The sequence below is a fragment of the Theropithecus gelada genome, chromosome 17 (genome assembly GCF_003255815.1).
Source record: "Theropithecus gelada isolate Dixy chromosome 17, Tgel_1.0, whole genome shotgun sequence".
Taxonomy (NCBI): domain Eukaryota; kingdom Metazoa; phylum Chordata; class Mammalia; order Primates; family Cercopithecidae; genus Theropithecus; species Theropithecus gelada.
The window spans coordinates 51,382,329-51,402,457 of NC_037685.1; the positions used below are offsets into that span (position 1 = coordinate 51,382,329).

The 20,129-nt window shown below is 48.0% G+C and overlaps 1 protein-coding gene across 1 annotated transcript in view; it reads left to right on the forward strand.

The window, feature by feature from the left end:
• The window catches only part of ATP11A (ATPase phospholipid transporting 11A), a 183,965-nt gene that overhangs the window by 150,193 nt on the left and 13,643 nt on the right, over positions 1-20,129 (forward strand). Inside the window, exons 18-26 of the mRNA XM_025364423.1 lie at positions 2,087-2,268; positions 5,583-5,834; positions 7,254-7,428; positions 9,151-9,253; positions 9,478-9,623; positions 10,738-10,797; positions 11,639-11,766; positions 14,609-14,744; positions 18,837-18,902. Coding sequence (XP_025220208.1) covers positions 2,087-2,268; positions 5,583-5,834; positions 7,254-7,428; positions 9,151-9,253; positions 9,478-9,623; positions 10,738-10,797; positions 11,639-11,766; positions 14,609-14,744; positions 18,837-18,902 — 1,248 coding nt within the window. The remainder of the gene's footprint in view (positions 1-2,086; positions 2,269-5,582; positions 5,835-7,253; positions 7,429-9,150; positions 9,254-9,477; positions 9,624-10,737; positions 10,798-11,638; positions 11,767-14,608; positions 14,745-18,836; positions 18,903-20,129) is intronic.

Genomic DNA, 20,129 nt, shown 5'->3' on the forward strand with positions numbered 1-20,129 from the left:
TACAGGCGTGAGTCACTGCCCTCAGCTGGGTTTTTCACTTAAGTGGTTTTTACCACGATGAGGAGGCTTCTTCTCTACCCAGTTTATTAAATGATTTTATCACCAAAAGGGGCTGGATTTTTTTCAAATGCCTTTTCTGCATCAGTTGAGATGATCATGTGGGATTTTCCCTTTCATTCTATTAATGTCATATATTGCGTTGACTTTCATATGCTGACTCACTTTTGCATTCCTGGAATAAACCCCACTTGGTTGTGGTGTAGGATCCTTTCAATGTGCCATTGGATTCAGTTTGCTAGTGTTTTGTTGAGGATATTTGCATCTATATTTCTAAGGGATATTGTTCTGCAGTTTTCTTGTAGTGTATTTATCTGGCTTTGTTTTATGTGCTGTGTCCAGGGTTTTTGTAGCACTTAGCAGGAGAAATAGAGAAAAGTATTTATGTTCTGTGTTACCACAAGAGAAAGTCCCTGATTGACTTTTAAAAGCAGAAACATTTATTTCCAAAAGCTTCTGCTTACCACTCACAGCAACCTAAGTTCTGGGGCCACTCTGGGTTATTATCCTATAAAACCATTTTCTTGTTATGCAGTTTTTCCGGTTTCAGACTGAAGCTGTATATCTTGTATGTTTTATTGCCTTTTAGGAAAAGTCAGAGAATTCGTTCTGCAATTCGCATTTATGACTCCAATCTGTAACTTGGTGACCAGGTGCACAAAAGGTCTAATTTCAACCACTTACTTATTCAGCAAAAGTTGTTGGGTTTGGGCTGTGTGCTGTGTGCTAGGGATTCAGTGATGAAGTCAGACACAGCGCCCACAGCCAGAGAACCCAGCGCCTAACAATAGAGGCAAACCCATGAGCAGAAAGCTGCAAGGTCGTGTGCTCAGCGGGAGGTGAGGCTGGGGCGGCTGAGCAGTGTTTATTCAGTGCTGCTTTCCTCTGAGACAGGTCCACTGGCTTCTCACTTATTCTCGACCAGGAGACAATATCTGGAGGATGGGAAGGAAGGAGTTCAAGAGTGTTCCTAGTGAACAGGACTCAGGCACACATAGACCCTGTCTTGTGTTCTCACTTCTTCAACTCCCCCTTTCCCCTTCTGGCTTTTGAGAGCTCAAGGCCCATGAGAGCCATTGACCCAGTGGCAATTCTGTCCTTCACACGAATTAAGAGGTCTGAAACTGGTGATAAATACGAGCCTTCCCTGAGAGTTAGGGGACGCTTCATCTCATATAATGGAAAACATTGATTAAACTCTTAAAAACCAGCATTCTCCCAGATTTTAAAATGGTTATTTGGGAGGATTATGGTTCTTTTACTGTCATCAGGGGCTGAAGGAGCAGGGAAAAGGGAAGGGAAACACCCTAGATCATCGGTAAACCTCTGTGACGGTCGCCCTCAGCAGCCTTGACTGACGGAATGAAGAGGTTCATCTGTGAACCGCCCCCTTGTGGCCGCTTCAGCCTCTGCCCCCCTTCCTTGTGTCTTGCTGGTGGCGGCTGCATCCTCTCTGTGTGGTGACATCCAGAATCGTGATCACAGTAAAGAATTTGTGATTCTTAATTTCTTATGTTCCCGTGCAACCAATGATTTTAATAAATAACCTGGCAGGTTTCCTTCATTGTGAAAGAACAACCACCTTACAAACTTCCTGCATAAAACATGGTTACTTTAGAAATATCACTTGATATTGCCCGTAAAATTACAAATGATTATCCTTAAAAAAAGGTTCAGTTTAACTCTGCATTTGTCAAAGTAAAGGAATGAACTTTATCTTTTGGTAGATGACCCTGATTTCTGTTACTGATTTCCAAGCTTTCTAGTCTGTGATCCATATGCTTGATCCATAATGATTCTTTATCTTTAATGTGGACTTAAATAATTCACTTGTTGATGACTTACTCCTTTCGAGAGTTGGTTGAGTTGTAATCTTTCTTTGTTTACTTAGTACTGTAAGTTTTGAAAGGGTTACAATTCCTGGGTTAGTTATTCTAATGAGAGAAGGGATACTGGGAAGGCCAAGGAGCGTAATATTTCAGCAAGTGACACCTTGAATTTATGCTAAACACTGCGTTGTATTCTGCAGGAGGGGCTCCGAACTTTGTGTGTTGCTTACAAGAGGCTGATCCAAGAAGAATATGAAGGCATTTGTAAACTGCTGCAGGCTGCCAAAGTGGCCCTTCAAGATCGAGAGAAAAAGTTAGCAGAAGCCTATGAGCAAATAGAGAAAGATCTGATTCTGCTTGGTGCCACGGCTGTTGAGGACCGGTAAAGTAAACACAAACTAGGATGCAGGCCAACGGCCCAGGGTGTGTGAGGGCGAGTGGAGGGGAGGGAGGCCGGCCGCACAGCCAGTGGTGTGTGTGAGGGCGAGTGGAGGGGAGGGAGGCCGGCCGCACAGCCAGTGGGCGTGTTTGCTGCCCAGGGAGAGGCGAGGTGTCCTGCTACACGCTAGAGTCATGTCGGGAAGGTCATGCCTGTGGGATATTTTGTTATCCATGAATAAGACGCCTGAAAGCACACTTTCCCAGGAAGTAGTGAAAATAGCTTTTTCATATCATGAACAGGCAAGACAGAAGGACTCTTACAAATTCTTTTTTTTTTTTAAGGGATGGCATCTTGCCATGTTGCCCAGGCTGGAGTGCAGTGGCACCATCACAGCTCACTGCAGCCTCAAACTCCCAGGTTGAAGCTGTCCTCCCTTCTCAGCCTCCTGAGTAGCTAGAACTTCAAGCACATACCACCATGCCTGGCTAATTTTTCATATTTTTTGTAGAGATAGGATTTCACTGTGTTGCCCAGGCTAGTCTCAAGCTCCTGGCCTCAAGCAGTCCTCCCACCTCAGCCTCTGAAAGTGCTGGAATTGCAGGCATGAGCAGTCATGACTGGCTGTAATTACTCTTTACAATGGAATCAACAACTAACTCTGTTCCTAAACTTGTTGCTAGTTCTTTCCAAATACTGTTATTACTTCTTAGATCATTACATACTCAATGTGTTTATCATTATTTGAAAAAACTTAATGAAGTAGAAAATTAAACTAATCATCATCATAATCAGCAAAATTACCAATTACAGATTTTCAGGTGCCTCTAAGGCGAGAGTTGCCAGTGTGCCCCAGCTCCACAATGGGGACTGAAAGTTGTGTGAGGCCGAGGCCACTAAGAAACAGTCGTCAGGTCCACATGGCACCTTCAGAGCTGAGTGAAAGGCGTGGATTTCAGTGGTTTGTAGGAATGGAGGAGAGAAAATAAATGCTCCAATTGATGAGAATGAAGCAGAAACTTCAGGAAGTTTACTAGGAGTTTATCTCCTGGAAGTTAAAAGCATCAAGTTTGAAAATCTTTAAGATCCATTTCGGTCCAAAACTGAAATCCTCATCACTAACCCTGCATTTTCTGAGTGTGTTGAACAAATATTCCCCGAGTTCTCGATCTGAATGGAGTATTAGGTGAAGTGGGAAGTTTTGTTTGGTGGTTTTGTGTTTTGTTTTGAAGTCACGCTCCCCCGTTCAGTCCGGAGTAAGCGCACGGAGCACCGTGTAGAGAACGAGCCTTGCACACCGGAAGGCTTCAGAGCGCAGGGCCACGACCGCCGAAAGGCTTTGTTGCTGGTGCTGCTGGGAGGTGGGGCCTTGCTGTCATGGCCAGCCACTCACCTGCTGTCTGTCCAGGAGAAGAGGGGTGTCCATAGAATGGTCTTTGCCTGGGGAGCAGCTGGGTCGATCTTTAGAGGCCGTGGTGGAGGAGCGTGGGGATGCCTCCCGCAGAGCAGATGGGACGGAGCCTCTGGAGCAGGGGGCAGGTTGACTTGACTGGATTGGGAATGTAGAAAAGTGGAGACTTAACGCCTGGCGGCGGAGCAGGGTCTCAGTGGCTTCGAAGTGATGATGCTTGCTTATAAATTATTTCCTTAAAATCTCCGGTCAGCAAGTGCAAAACATCTCTGAGCTTCGGCTTCCTTTTGAATCAAGTTATAGGGCCAGGCCCAGTGCAGCACGCTTGTAAACAGGGCCAGGCCCAGTGCAGCACACTTGTAAACAGGGCCAGGCCCGGAGCAGCACGCTTGTAAACAGGGCCAGGCCCGGTGCAGCACGCTTGTAAACAGGGCCAGGCCCGGAGCAGCACGCTTGTAAACATGGCCAGGCCCGGTGCAGCATGCTTGTAAACAGGGCCAGGCCTGGAGCAGCACGCTTGTAAACAGGGCCAGGCCCAGTGGAGCACGCTTGTAAACAGGGCCAGGCCCGGTGCAGCACGCTTGTAATCCCTGCACTTTGGGAGGCTGATGCTGGAGGATTGATTGAGGCCAGGAGTTTGAGCCCAGCCTGGGCAACATAGTGAGATCCCATCTCTTGAATTTTTTTTTTTTTTAATTAATCAGGTCGTGGTAGCAGTCACCTGTTGTCCTAGCTACTTGGGAGGCTGAGGAGGGAGGATCGCTTGAGCCCAGGAGTTGGAGGCTGCAGTGAGCTGAGATCATACCACTGTACCCTAGCCTGGGCAACATAACAAGGCGTTCTCTTGCTCTCGTGCTCACTCTTTCTCTCTCTCTCTCTCTCTCTATATATATGCACACACACATATAGATACACACACATATATATACACATACATACACACACACATAAAATTAGAGGTGTTTTTTCCATCTATAGAGTACTATGATTGTCTGATCTTGAGACTTCTAGCTAGGAAGTTCTTCCCAGAAAACCGGATCATTCCAGTTAGAATTTAAATCCTTCCTTTCATGCTTTCCGGAAGCATTACATGTTCCTTCACACGAAAGTAAAGTCTAAAACCTAGAAAAAATGCAGGCCCCGAAATGAGGCAAACGTGGTTTTGACCCCAGATCTTCCAAGGAGAGGGAAGTGACCTGACCAGTGTCAGAAGAGCCGCTTATCCCCAGATACCTTCTGTAGCATCTGCAGGCTTTGGCTTTTCCGTATGTAAAACGGGTGTGATGCTAACGTCCTTACTCATGACATCGTGGTGAGCATGAGAGATGGCACACAGGAAGTGTCACATGGGCCTGGCACGTGGCAAGCCCATGATACCTGTTGGCCATAGAATCACTAGTAGTATTCTCAGTATTTTAATTTTATTTAGTGGTACCTGGACCCCAAGTGGGTTCTAAGTGACAAACTTAGAACAGTTTATACAAAACAAAAGATAATTAATATTCCTGACCACCTTGAGTCCAGATCCCATCTTTCCATGGTTGAGACATTTTTGGTGGTGGTTATAATTTCCTGAAACCCTCCCCAGGTAGTGAGTCCCAGCTCCACAGAAAACTGCCAGGCTTGTCAGATGTCAGTGACACCAGACAGCGCTTTCCATCTCAAATGTTTGATCCATGTTTATCTCTCTGCTGTTACAAAGTGTTTCGCTGTGAAACACTAATTCAGACCTTCAGAAGCCGCTTCAGGTGCTTTGTGGTAAGACCATGAACCACAGCACGGCACGTTTTGATTTTGAGGGGCAACAATATTTTGTCAGCTTTGCAAGTTTCTGCAGTTCCTTATTTGGATTTCTTGGGTCAGCACTGACTTTTCTCTGTGTTGTGTTTGGTTTTGCCTCCCTCAGGCTGCAGGAGAAAGCTGCAGACACCATCGAGGCCCTGCAAAAGGCCGGGATCAAGGTTTGGGTTCTCACGGGAGACAAGATGGAGACGGCCGCAGCCACGTGCTATGCCTGCAAGCTCTTCCGCAGGAACACACAGCTGCTGGAGCTGACCACCAAGAGGATCGAGGAGCAGAGCCTGCACGACGTCCTGTTCGAGCTGAGCAAGACGGTCCTGCGCCACAGCGGGAGCCTGACCAGAGACAACCTCTCAGGGTAGGCAGCGCGTCCCCACCCCCACCCCCACCCCCACTCCCTCAGAAGGAGCTTCAGACCCAATGGCCTTCACCGGCAAGTAGGGGAACCGCATTGTCCTTACTGGGAATTCGGTTCTCCCCTGGGACATTAATGCCAGCTTCTTACGGGTCAGGTGAACACTGATAACAAGACGGGCTGTTTTTTCCAGCAGTTGTGACGTGTCTTTTTCACATACATGTGTGTATGTTCATCTTCAGACTGCCGGGTAACAGATGCAAAATGACATAATTGATAAAATGTTTTGAGTGGGATAATTCTCATCTGCTTCTGAGACTTAGGGGCTCTGCTGCAGGCACCTTCAAACATCTGCTGGCGGAAGTGGAGATATTAATAATGCATGGTTGTTCGTCTAAGACAAAGCAGTACATGCCCAAGAGTTGTTTTTTTCCCAAGAGTATTCAGTAGTTTATTCAGATACATTTTATCGATGCTGTCCTTACTGGTGTTAGATGCATTATCTGAGATTAGATTTTATTTGAATCATTTCAGTTTCATTCATGTACATAAAGCAAAAGCAGCTCTCTAATTTACACAAATGTTAAGTTATTCATAAATAGCACAGATAATTCCCTCTACCTGATCTGTAATCTGCATAACTCCTTTTAGGGATTAGAGGTGTTCCTTGTTTGTTTTCTTTGTTTGTTTTTTGTGTTTTGTTTTTGAGATGGAGCCTCACTCTGTCGCCCAGGCTGGAGTGCAGTGGCGTGATCTTGGCTCACTGCAACCTCTACCTGCCAGGTCCAAACAATTCTCCTGCCTCAGCCTCCCAAGTAGCTGGGATTAAAAACGCTTACCACCACACCCGGCTAATTTTTGTATTTTTAATAGAGATGGGGTTTCACCATGTTGGCCAGGCTGGTCTTGAACTCCTGACCTCAGGTGATCCGCCCGCCTCGGCCTCCCGAAGTGCTGGGATTACAGGCGTGAGCCATAGCATCCAGCCTCCTTGTCATTTTGAAACCCAGCAAAGAGGAGATTATGACCACGTTCTTTCCAATTTAGGTCATCCAGGCAGAAACCCAAAGACTTAGCTATACAGATAAAGACTGTGACCAAGCAGGTTGAGAATAAAGACTGACCAAGATCTTAGACTGCAAGATGAACGCCTTCCTGTTGTTTCAAAAGTACAGGGACTTAACAAGTCCACAAAGAGAGTGTGCACTTGCTTTACCTAAAATAGGAATGTTTCACTAAAATACACTCTTAAATGTCGACAAAGGTGTTACATTCAATACTATAAAGATTGTATTGATAAGAAACACTAGTTTCTTAATCCCATGGATTTGTAGCATCTGTCAACATCCAAAGAAATACGGAGTCTTCTAAAATCTCTAGATCTAGTGATTGAGCGTCTTTCTGACTCACATCCTTTAACAGACTCTCAGCAGATATGCAGGACTACGGCTTGATTATCGACGGAGCTGCGCTGTCTCTCATAATGAAGCCTCGAGAAGATGGGAGTTCCAGCAACTACAGGGAGCTCTTCCTGGAAATCTGCCGGAGCTGCAGCGCGGTGCTCTGCTGCCGCATGGCACCCTTGCAGAAGGCCCAGGTGCTGCCCGCCCGTCCTCGATAGCTGGTGATCAGGGTATCCGAAACACTGGAAACCTTCCGTTAGGTCTCACCACCGCGGATTGTTAAAAAGCCTAGCAGGGTACCGCCTGTTAAAAAGAGAAGTAACCATGGTAGAGATTTAAAACACAGATCTCGTTTTGCTTGTTGGGCCAGGCTCAGTGATTAGTGGGTGTTGACCAGTCTGACGTGTGACCCTTCCAGATGTAGTGGCCAGGACAGCTGCCCTGGCTGACTTCTGTTAAAAAAAAAAAAAAGCTGCCTCAGTCACTCCTAAGAATCTATACTAAAGGTTTAGGGGAAGGGAGCTGACATTACTGAGCACCTAGTGTGTGCCTCCTACAGAAACAAATGCTTTTAGCCTCAAACTAACCCTTTTGGGCGAATGAGGGCACCAGCTTTACAAATTGGAATAATTTGCCCAAAAGGCTGCAGTTGGGAAATGCCACGAGGATTCAGCTTGTCCATCAAACTCCAAACGTCTCACGCGCCCATGTTCTTGTGGGAAACATACACCGAAGTTTTTTCTTTAAACACTTTTAAAAGCACTATGGAATGTACGTGTAAACATGGATGTCTTTCTGATATCAGGAAGCCTAGAAAAGTCCCAGCTTCGTTATACCACATTTTAGACACGATACGTCAATTTCTCTTGAACTGTTCATGAGTAAATCCATAACTGGTCAGAGCAACCCAGTGTTTAAGGTAAAAAATGTCTCACACAAACTCTGGAAACCAAGGAGGTGAAGAGTTGAGAGTTTGTGCCCGTGGGTGCATTAATCTGTCAATTTTGCCAAAAACACGGAGCCGGGGTCCTCAGGACGACAGCTGAGCCTTGAGCATTCACAGACCTTCCATGTGGGGAAGACAGTGCGATGTTCTCCTCTCCCTCACATGTGTAACTGCACATGAACCTTACAGGATTACTTCCTGAATGGAACAGCAACTCAGGGTTTGCCATTTGTTCTTCATGTATTCCATAGTACTTTTTTAAGTTCTCAACTGGCTTTTGAAATGTTTCATACAAATTAACTTGTGTTTCAGTTTCCTACCTTGAAACAAGAAGGCACCCACACGTTTCCCCCATCTCTTCAGTCTTATATCTTGAACTGTTACATTTAGGCACATATATGGGGGGAGAAAAGAAATTGACTAAAAACTTGGAAATTATTTTTACATAAAATTGTCATATTTGATTTTGCACTTTACAAATTTGAAAATTAAAATAGCATTAGGAATAGTTTAGTTTTAGAAATAGATGCTTTATACCAAATAGCTTGAAATACCTTGGAATAGTGATGCCTTCTAACAGAATCCAGGGTTCACATTTGCCCTGTATATTTAAATGTATTTTCCCAGTGTTTACACATTTTTCCATATATTTAAATAGATGAATATAACAGTAACCACAAACTACTTCATATATCTCACGTCTGTACCGCCAAAGTTTGTCTACCAGCCTTTTCCAGCCCACGTCATTTTAATCATACTTCATTTCTTTTACTTTATTTTGTTTTGTTTTCAGTATGAAAAAAAGTTTTATCCTATATGGAGAAAACAGAATGTCGTAAATTAGCTCAAGTAGATAATTTTTTTATTTGCCTAGGCTAACTTTACATCTTCATTATTTCTGCCTAGTGAATGAATAACCTGTTCAGAAGTGGAACAGTGAAGATAAATGCTGCCTTTCTTTCTTTTGCAGATTGTTAAATTAATCAAATTTTCAAAAGAGCACCCAATCACGTTAGCAGTTGGCGACGGCGCAAACGATGTCAGCATGATTCTGGAAGCGCACGTGGGCATAGGTGAGCTTTGTCCTTGCTGCCGGCACGTCCTGGTGGCCAGGTCACCCCTCCGCTAGACAGAGGCCCATGGCAGCATGCAGGTGCATTCAGGACACCCCCGTCATCACCCTCGTGTGTGACCAGGAAGGCTCGTGGTGATGGTTTCATCCATTCTTCTCCCCGTCCCTGCCCTGTGCGTGGTGTGCAGAAAGCATTTCCTCAGCTCCTTCACCTCCGTCTTCTAGGTGTCATCGGCAAGGAAGGCCGCCAGGCTGCCAGGAACAGCGACTATGCAATCCCAAAGTTTAAGCATTTGAAGAAGATGCTGCTTGTTCACGGGCATTTTTATTACATTAGGATATCTGAGCTCGTGCAGTACTTCTTTTATAAGGTAGGCGGATCGCCGCTCCCCCTCACATTTTCAGCAGCAGATCACGCACAGGCTGGCACGACCCTTGTCTGAACCACTTGATGGCACAAGAGGTCATTGATCTCTAGGTAGCAGCAACTGTCAGAAAGGAAGGAGTGAATCTGATAGCAGTCATCTCCCACTTAGCCGTGGCTTTGCTTTTTACAGTTTCCATTACCTACAGTCAACCCAGGCCCAAAAATATCAAATGGAAAATTGCAGAAATAAACGGTTTCTAAGTTTTAAATTGCATGCCATTCGGAGCAGCGTGATGAAGCCTCGTGCCGTCCTGCTCCGTCCTTCCTGGGATGTGGCTTGTCCCTTCGTCTGGTGTGCCAATGCTGTGTGTGCACTACCTGCCCCTCAGTCACTCTGTAGCTGTCTTGGTGATCAGGTTGACAGATCACAAGAAGAAGAATGGTGAATACGACCCGATAATATATTTTAAGAGGAGGAGGGAGAGACCAAATTCATGTACCTTTGATTATGGTATATTATTATAGTTATTCTATGTTTTGTTGTTACTCTCTTACTGCGCCTACTTTATAAATAAAACTTTGTCATAGGTGTGTATGTGTAGGAACACACATACCCGTCTACGGTGTAGACAGGGTTCAGGACCTTCCGCAGATTCTTCATCCTCCCTGGGTCTGGGAATGTACCCCTGAGGATGAGGAGGCCCTGCCGTGCCACGGGAGACCCCCAGTCCTTTTCTCCCCTCCACAGAATTGAGTGTAGTACCAGTGAGAACCTTTCAGGTGGAAATGTTTGAGGAACGGTATTTTAGAATTCCTTATTCACTGTGCAGTTCGATTCTTTCCTGTTTATACTGATACCTGCATTGCCTTCTTGTTTCTCTTGGAGCTGACAAATTTCCCCAATACGTTGTCTGTCCTCAGAGTGGCCAGAACGTGGTCACATGTGCATTTCAGTTGCCCCTGAAATAAGAGAAGACTTTCTAGAACCCATTAGTGCTATTCTCCCGCACTCTGGGCACACGTGGATCCCTCCGCCCACGTGGGACAGGCCACGTTGGAAGTGGCGGCTGCTTCCCTCTGCCCCATCACTGAACTAACAGCTCTGCCTTGCCTTTCAGAATGTCTGCTTCATCTTCCCTCAGTTTTTATACCAGTTCTTCTGTGGGTTTTCACAACAGGTCAGTCCTAGGGTCTTCGGGGACAGGCCATCTGAGCCTTCTTTTCCTTCCCCCAGTGGGTGGCTGCCATGGGGAGAGGAGACTTGGGAATGAGCAACACTCCCCAGCATTGCGAGGAAGCCAGGGTGCCCAGCAGCAGACGAGGGTGAAAGGTCAGGTCAGGTGTGGGGTGGGGGCCACGATGCTGAGGAGTTGCCGTCCTGGAGGCCGCTTATTCCGTGTCTTCTGAAACTGCTATGGCCCTGAGATGAGGGCTAATGATGATGTGGTCTCCCCAGGGCCCAGAAGTGCCGAGCTGGGTATCCTGACACCACTGCAAGAATTAACTCCAACTCGAGGTCCTTGTGGACATGGGCCACCCCAGTGCCTGGCACGTTAACATGTGCAGTGTGCCCATAGGGGAAGAGGACAGTTCCCATCCAGGAGGGGTGAAGGACTCCCCGGGCACCTGCCCTAGATGGACGCCTCCTTCTGTCACTCGTGTGCTCAGTGGTTGGTGGGCCAACTGCCTTCATGGGAAGTGACTGGGACCAGAGTCTCTGAAGCTTGAAGATAGCAGTCAGAATTGCAAATGTTTTCTATGACTTTTTTCCTTTTTTTTTTTTTTTTCTTGAAGTTTGTGCTGATAGAATGGGATGAGTCAGTGTTAGGCTTTTTGCCAGCTGTGACTTTCATCCTGAAATCACAGTTGATCTCACAGACCCTAGTTTATATCATTAAGCTTTGAAAAGTGCTCTAATCTTTCTAGGCATTTCAGAAAGAAAATATATTTAATCAAAAGATCCAGAAAGTTTGTAACAATGCACTGAGGCGCCACTTCCTTGTGACTTTCCTCTTACAGACTTTGTACGACACCGCGTATCTGACCCTCTACAACATCAGCTTCACCTCCCTCCCCATCCTTCTGTACAGCCTCATGGAGCAGCATATTGGCATCGACGTGCTTAAGAGAGACCCGACCCTGTACAGGTACCATCCTCCACACAGCCTCTCCTGAGAGCACAGAGAATAACCAGGCAGTACTTTGGCAGTTCTTCCAGTAGCCACCTGGCAGACCCCAGTTAAGGGCCAGAAACATTCAGCATCTACTGATACTCTTGCTTGGTCAGGAGCTTCTTTCTTTAAACTGGAAACCACATAGTTCAAAGGGAGACTCTTTAAGCCTTGCTGGATGGTTTACGCTGCATTTGGAACATCTGTGTGGAGCCAGTTTGCACTTTCCTGTGCTTTCTAACAGTCCTAAGGGAGCCGGGGTACCAGCGTCTTCCTCGTTGTGACTCCGGGGAGTCTGTGGCCTAAGTTATCCTTTAAAACCATGTGTGTCGGCCGGGCGCGGTGGCTCACGCCTGTAATCCCAGCACTTTGGGAGGCCGAGGCGGGCGGATCACGAGGTCAGGAGATCAAGACCATCCTGGCTAACACAGTGAAACCCCGTCTCTACTAAAAATGCAAAAAATTAGCCGGGCGAGGCGGCGGGCGCCTGTAGTCCCAGCTACTCGGGAGGCTGAGGCAGGAGAATGGCGTGAACCTGGGAGGCGGATCTTGCAGTGAGCCGAGATCGTGCCATTGCATTCCAGCCTGGGCGACTAAGTGAGACTCTGTCTCAAAAAAAAAAACCATGTGTGTTCCATTCAGTGAGAAAAAAGAAAAATTAACAGCTCTGCTTTCAGGGTGTCTTTTCTCCCAAAAAGTTATTTTTTTTTAATAATATGGAAGAGATATTTTTCTGCTACTTCAGAAATGCCCCCCAAGGTCTCTGGAAGATTCAGTATGTTACTGTTTTCCATGGTCTTTTAAATTGTATGAGTCCGTTTTCATCCTGCTGTGAAGACATGCCTGAGACTGGGTAATTTATGGAGGAAGGAGGTTGAGTGGACTCACAGTTCCACATGGCTGGGGAGAGGCCTCACAGTCATGGCGGAAGGTGAATGAGGAGCAGAGTCACATCTTACATGGTGGCGGACAAGAGGGCGTGTGCAGGGGAACTTTCCTTTATAAAACCATCAGATCTCGTGAGACTTAGACACTATCACGAGAGCAACATGGGGAAAATACTGCGCCCGTCACTCAACCACCTCCCACCAGGTCCCTCCCACAACAGGTGGGGGTCATGGGAGCTACAATTCAAGATGAGATTTGGGTGGGGACACAGCCAAACCCTATCATAAATTAAAATTTTATTTTTCAGATAATTTTACATCCATATGCAGTTGTAAGAAATAATAGATTCCGGCCGGGCACGGTGGCTCACGCCTGTAATCCCAGCACTTTGGGAGGCCGAGACGGGCGGATCACGAGGTCAGGAGATCAAGACCATCCTGGCTAACACGGTGAAACCCCGTCTCTACTAAAAATACAAAAAATTACCCGGGCGTGGTGACGGGCGCCTGTAGTCCCAGCTACTTGGGAGGCTGAGGCAGGAGAATGCCGTGAACCCGGGAAGCGGAGCTTGCAGTGAGCTGAGATCCGGCCACTTGCACTCTAGCCTGGGCGGCAGAGCGAGACTCCGTCTCAAAAAAAAAAAAAAAAAAAAAGAAATAATAGATTCCGTGGACCCTGATCCCATGTCTCTCAGTGGTGACATGCAAGAAACTGCAGGCCAGCATCACATCCAGTGTGTTGATGTTGATGCCATTCTCCCGTTCCCTTATTCAGATCACGCAGCTTTCCCTGTGCTCATGTACGTGTGTGTACATGACACCTGTCTGTGTGTGTTCAGTTCTGTGCAATCTTCTCACGTGCGTGGTTCCTGCATCTACCACCACAGCCAAGACCACGCGCTTCCCTGCCCAGGATGCTGCAGGAATCCGTGCATCAGCCTCGCTGCCCTCATCAGAATATTTAGCCATTCTATGGGGTCTTGATGGCTTGGACCCAAAAATAATCACCGTGGGTGATTAAGGACGACGATAAAAAATTTGTTGTACGTCTTTAATAATTGGGAATAAATCTGAGAAAACGGGAGAGGATATACTGTTCTAGACATGTATCCAGAAGGAATCCTGCAAATTCTATCTTATTGAACAGGCGTAAGGTGTCACGTCAGGCGTAAGGTGTCACGTCAACTGTGAAGTGTCACATCAGGTGTAAGGTGTCACATTAGGCGTAAGGTGTCACGTCAACTGTAAGGTGTCACATCAGGCGTAAGGTGTCACGTCAGGCGTAAGGTGTCACATCAACTGTGAAGTGTCACATCAGGCGTAAGGTGTCACGTCAGGCGTAAGGTGTCACATCAGCTGAAGTGTCACATCAGGTGTAAGGTGTCACATCAGGCGTAAGGTGTCACGTCAACTGTAAGGTGTCACATCAGGTGTAAGGTGTCACGTCAACTGTAAGGTGTCACATCAGGCGTAAGGTGTCACATCAACTGAAGTGTCACATCAGGTGTAAGGTGTCACATCAGGCGTAAGGTGTCACGTCAACTGTAAGGTGTCACATCAGGCGTAAGGTGTCACGTCAGGCATAAGGTGTCACAAACTCGGTGAATGTCAGGTGTGTGCCTTGTGTTCCGTGTTCGTTACTTTCAGAAGCAGCAGCGCATGGCTTGCATCTCTCTGCCTATGACGATATTGCAGTGAATATGAGAGAGAAAGAATCTAAGCAAAAGTTAGCCAAGGACATGAATGGGTAGTAAAATGCTGGTTGTGACGGACATGCCGCATTTGTGGCCAGAGCACAAACCTAGTGTTTACTGGCCACACACATCTTATCCCATGAAGACAACATCCAGGGACGGCCACCCCGGAGCCCGGGGGCGGCGCCAAGCCCCAATTCTTGAGGACACACGCTGTGCACTTTTCTTCTCTCACAGGGACGTCGCCAAGAACGCGCTGCTGCGCTGGCGTGTGTTCATCTACTGGACGCTCCTGGGACTGTTTGACGCGCTGGTGTTCTTCTTTGGTGCTTATTTCATGTTTGAAAATACAACTGTGACGAGCAACGGGCAGGTCAGTATGGAGCTCAAGCGCGCCGACTCAGCTGCTCGGGAATAAACCTTCCCAAACCCATGTGATGATTTTGTCAAAGCAGTAATTCAGTGCAGCCTGTGCAGCTTCCCAACGGGGTCAATCACCACATGCGCGTCGCTCCGGGTCGCATTACCTGAGTGCTCAGTGTCACTGGAAGGAAATGTCCTACTGAGGTTTTTTGTTTTTTGTTTTGTTGTTGTTGTTGAGATAGAGTCTCGCTCTGTCACCCAGGCTGGAGTGCAGTGGCCGGATCTCAGCTCACTGCAAGCTCCGCGTCCTGGGTTCACGGCATTCTCCTGCCTCAGCCTCCCGAGTAGCTGGGACTACAGGCGCCCACCGCCTCGCCCAGCTAATTCTTTTGTATTTTTAGTAGAGACGGAGTTTCACCGTTTTAGCCAGGATGGTCTCGATCTCCTGACCTCGTGATCCACCCGCCTCGGCCTCCCAAAGTGCTGGGATTACAGGCGTGAGCCACCCTGCCCGGCTGGCCTGCTGAGGTTTTCAGACTTTATCTCTGTAGCTTACAGTTCACCATCAGCTCATTACTTAGTGGTAAAATTACACAATTTAGACATTGCGTTGTTTTTGGTTTTTTTTTTTTTGAAACAGAGTCTCTCTCTGTTGCCCAGGCTGGAGTGCAGTGGCGCAGTCTTGGCTCACTGCAAGCTCTGCCTCCCAGGTTCATGCCATTCTCCTGCCTCAGCCTCCCAAGTAGCTGGGACTACAGGCACCCGCCACCACACCTGGCTAATTTTTTTGTATTTTTAGTAGAGACGGGGTTTCACCGTGTTAGCCAGGATGGTCTCGATCTCCTGACCTCGTGATCCACACATCTTGGCCTCTCAAAGTGCTGGGATTACAGGCATGAGCCACCGCGCCCGGCCTAGACATTGCATTTTTAATATGAGAATGAATTCCACGTCGAGCCCGTGTTAGATTTCCCCGAGCACCGTACTTAAGTCTGCTTCTTTTGCAATGAACAGATCTGTAGTTTTCTAGTGAACATTCACTCTCTGGTTGGTTGCCTAATCCCTGGGGGTTTGTTTTATTTGTATCTTGCTTTTTTCTTTTTGCCACTGGCTTCCCTTCCCACCCTCAGATAATGACTACCAACACACACGTGGTAAGGCAATCGTGGGTTTGTCGTTTCTCTGTGTTTTTGGAGTGCATTACAAATGAAATATTTCTCGAAAATATTTTCAAACGTGACTTCCTGTGTGCTTTGTCGGTGGAAACGCTGTTAGCCGCTGCTGCCCCACGCACCCCGGAGCTAGCTCTGTGTTAGAAGGGGGCATGTGCCCCATGCACCCCGGAGCTAGCTCTGTGTTAGAAGGGGGCGTGTGCCCCACGCACCCCGGAGCTAGCTCTGTGTTAGAAGGGGGCATGTGCCCCACGCACCCTGGAGATAGCTCTGTGTTAGAAGGGGGCGTGTGCCCCACGCACCCCGGAGCTAGCTCTGTGTTAGAAGGGGGCATGTGCCCCACGCACCCTGGAGCTAGCTCTGTGTTAGAAGGGGGCGTGTGCCCCACGCACCCCGGAGCTAGCTCTGTGTTAGAAGGGGGCATGTGCCCCACGCACCCTGGAGATAGCTCTGTGTTAGAAGGGGGCGTGTGCCCCACGCACCCCGGAGCTAGCTCTGTGTTAGAAGGGGCGTGTGCCTCCTGACGCTGCCCCACACACCCTGGAGATAGCTCTGTGTTAGAAGGGGGGTGTGCCTCCTGACGCTGCCCCACGCACCCTGGAGATAGCTCTGTGTTAGAAGGGGGCGTGTGCCCCACGCACCCCGGAGCTAGCTCTGTGTTAGAAGGGGGGTGTGCCTCCTGACACACATCCTTGCTGTGTTGCCTCGGTTTCCATGTCAGGGTGGCCAATTGAGTCAGGGATGTTTTCTGAATTGACTGGATTGATGGGAGCTTCCCTCGACTTTAAATTAAAGGCAGCACAGGCGTGTGTGGGAGGCCTGGTGGGGCCCTGTGCTATCTGAGAGAGCCACGCCAGCCGCTGAGTAGATGTCAGAGACCATCCCTGCTTAAAGGTCGCAGGTATTTAGCCGCACAAGCAAACACCAGCGCTGACCTCAGAGAAAGTCTCTCTTCAGCAGCCCCTTCTGGGTGACTTCTAAACAGAAATCGGCTTTGTTCCCGGTTTAGCCTGACCTCTCTCTCCTTGTGTGTTTGTCCCTCAGACTGCTGGGTTCAAACACAAACGTCCCGCAGCGTGTCCTGTGCACTGTCTACCTGCTTTAGTCGTTTTCACTTCTCATTACTAAACTCTGCTGTTACCCTTCGTCATCACTTAAATCCGTTTCTACCAGGTCGATCTTAAGAATCCATTCAAATGTTATTTCACTGTTTTAAAAGCTTTAGGTTTTTTAGAATTTATTCTTTGTCTTAGTTTATTTTAATTGAATAATTCCCGAATGCCACCAGGCCATGAATGTCATCATGTTGATTCTTTTGTGTCTTTTATGAGATTTTCCTCCGGGTCGGGCTTACGTAAGCATCTTGTGTAGCCCTTAAAAAGAACTAAGACGTAGTGTCCTGAGCTCTGAGACTCCAGGCTCCTGGCAGCCTGCCGTGGCGATAGCAAGTCCCCTTTTTCCCGCACTTGATTTTCCAGTTTTCTCTCACAAACATCGTCCTGGTTCACTACAACCACCCTTTTCAGCTGGATGTTCAGATCACGTGAAAGCTGAGGAAAGAGAAGTTCGGACAGATCAGACACCCTGTGCAGGGTCAGTTCCCGAGGGGCAGGGCCTGGGTCACACACAGACGTCCAGCATCAGACTTCATGGTGTTGCCTGGTGCGGCCTCTGGGTTGTTGTAATTCTGAATTTCAGCATGAATGTGAAGGTGCCTCCCAGGAGCCCCCGGAGATGGACTTCAGGGGCGAGGATACAGGTCCCACTGTCCTAGGAGGGCTGCTGGCTGTGCTCCTAAATGAGGTGCTGGCAGTGCAATGCCAGGGGCTTCCTGGCAGGGACTCTGCAGCGTCTCCACCTTGTTGGACCCCTGGAACCCTGACGTGTCCCTGGTCAGCTGTACCTGGTGGTCAGTGGGCACTGTGGCTCTGCTGCCTTTCCTGGAATCTGAGGGTTTCCACTAGCTCCTGTTTCCTGTCTCTTCTGGCTGTGCCCTCCAGCCCCCGGCTACATCCTGGAAGGTACCCTGAGCCCCCACAGAACCCGCACTTACCCCCAGCGTGATGCCAGCACTCAGGGAACTTGGGGGCAGTCCTAGCGGCTGACAGCCCTCTTGGTCTTTGCATAGCAATTTGGGGTTGGGGTGCTCACCCCTGAGAATTTTCCCTTCCAACCAGGATACTCCCAACAGGGTTACAGTCCAGAGGCCCTCTGGGATTGATGGTTCACGGGTGAGAGCTACTTTGTTTTAAAGACCTAAATTCTTCTAAAGGAATGTCTATAGAGCCTTTAGTGTGGCATGGGAGGAGCAATAGAATTGCAGACGTCTTTTTCAAGAGTTCACCAGTGGAGCATTTTCTGCACTGACATCGTAAGCCATAGTAACTTCTCATTTTGATGCCACAAATGAGATGCGAAGACAACAGTTACTTGTTGAACAGCAGGATGTTCCTAGGTGAACAGTTAAAAGCTTGGAATATGCTTTGATAGACTTTGATACATAAAACACTGAACAGAAAAAGGAGGTTCGCGTGTACCTGAGTTTGCATCATGGATTTTTAAATGCCAGCTGTGCGGGAATTTCTGTGCTCAGTTTGAGACATTGGGACCGACGTTCGTTGTGACCGAGAGCGTTGAGCAGGGCCAGTGTCAAGAGCGGGCAGAAAGTTGCAGGCAGACAGGCTCGGAGCCCATCACCGCGCCAGGGAACTGGTGGTGGGAGAGGCAGCCGGGAAACGGGACGTCCTGCCGTGCTCTGGGGGGCTGCTGCATCTTCTGTTATGTGATAATAAGAAAATTCAGTGCTTATATCTTTGGGGTTTGAAGTGTTGGCACGCAAGAAAAATGAGGTGTATTTTCTAAAGCTCTTGATTTGAAAGAGAAAAAAAGTACATAAAAATGAGATGACTTGGACTGTTTTCCCCAAACAGATATTTGGAAACTGGACATTTGGGACACTGGTATTCACTGTGATGGTGTTCACAGTCACACTAAAGGTAAGTGGTCTCACGCTCACGTTCCTCCCCCAGCCACAGTGAACCCCTGCAGGGTAGGCCTCACCCGCTCTGAGCTCTCTGAATTGTAACTCCGTACCCAGGCTGGAAGCCACTCTGCACCCAGCCCAGGCCGGCTCCTGGGGTACCCTGGGCATCCTCGTCTTGCTGTTTAGACAAGTAATGCACAGACTCAGTACACCCCGCCACCCCGCGTGCAGACCCCAGAGCGACAAAGGTAACCTCGGGAGCGAGCTGCTTCTTCGTGAAAGAATTCAGAAAGAATTCAGGCTAGAATTCTTTTCAGCGGCAGGTAGCCCTCCCTGGCAGCGCCATCAAAATACATTTGAATTGAAACAAATTAATGTATTTTGGAAAATTTGGCCGGGCGCGGTGGCTCAAGCCTGTAATCCCAGCACTTTGGGAGGCCGAGACGGGCGGATCACGAGGTCAGGAGATCGAGACCATCCTGGCTAACACAGTGAAACCCCGTCTCTACTAAAAAACACAAAAATCTAGCCGGGCGAGGTGGCGGGCGCCTGTAGTCCCAGCTACTCGGGAGGCTGAGGCAGGAGAATGGCGTGAACCCGGGAGGCGGAGCTTGCAGTGAGCTGAGATCCGGCCACTGCATTCCAGCCTGGGCCACAGAGCGAGACTCCGCCTCAAAAAAAAAAAAAAAAAAGAAAATTTTACTCTTTTTAAAGTCCAGTAAAGTTCTGTACAGACTATTATCATTATGAAATCTCAAAACCTATCAGACTGAGTCTTAAAAAGTGATACCGAAACATTCCTAAGGTGATTTTCTTAGATAGTGATATAAACAACACCTGACTCTAAAGTAACTTTCTGGCCAGGCACAGTGGCTCACGCCCGTAATCCCAGCACGTGGGAGGCCAAGGCGGTGGATCACCTGAGGTCAGCAGTTCAAGACCAGCCTGGCCAACATGCCAAAACCCCGTCTGTACTAAAAACACAAGAAGTAGCTGGGCGTGGTGGCGGGCGCCTGTAATCCCAGCTACTTGGGAGGCTGAGGCAGGAGAATCACTTGAACCTGGGAGGTGGAGGTTGCAGTGAGCAGAGATCACACCACTGCACTCCAGCCTGAGCAACAGAGGGAGACTCTGTCTCAAAAAAAAAAAAGAAAAAAGTAACTTTCTTAGGTAGTGACATAAAGAACACCTTAATCTGAATGACTTTCTTCGGTGGTGATATAAACAACACCTTGGTCTG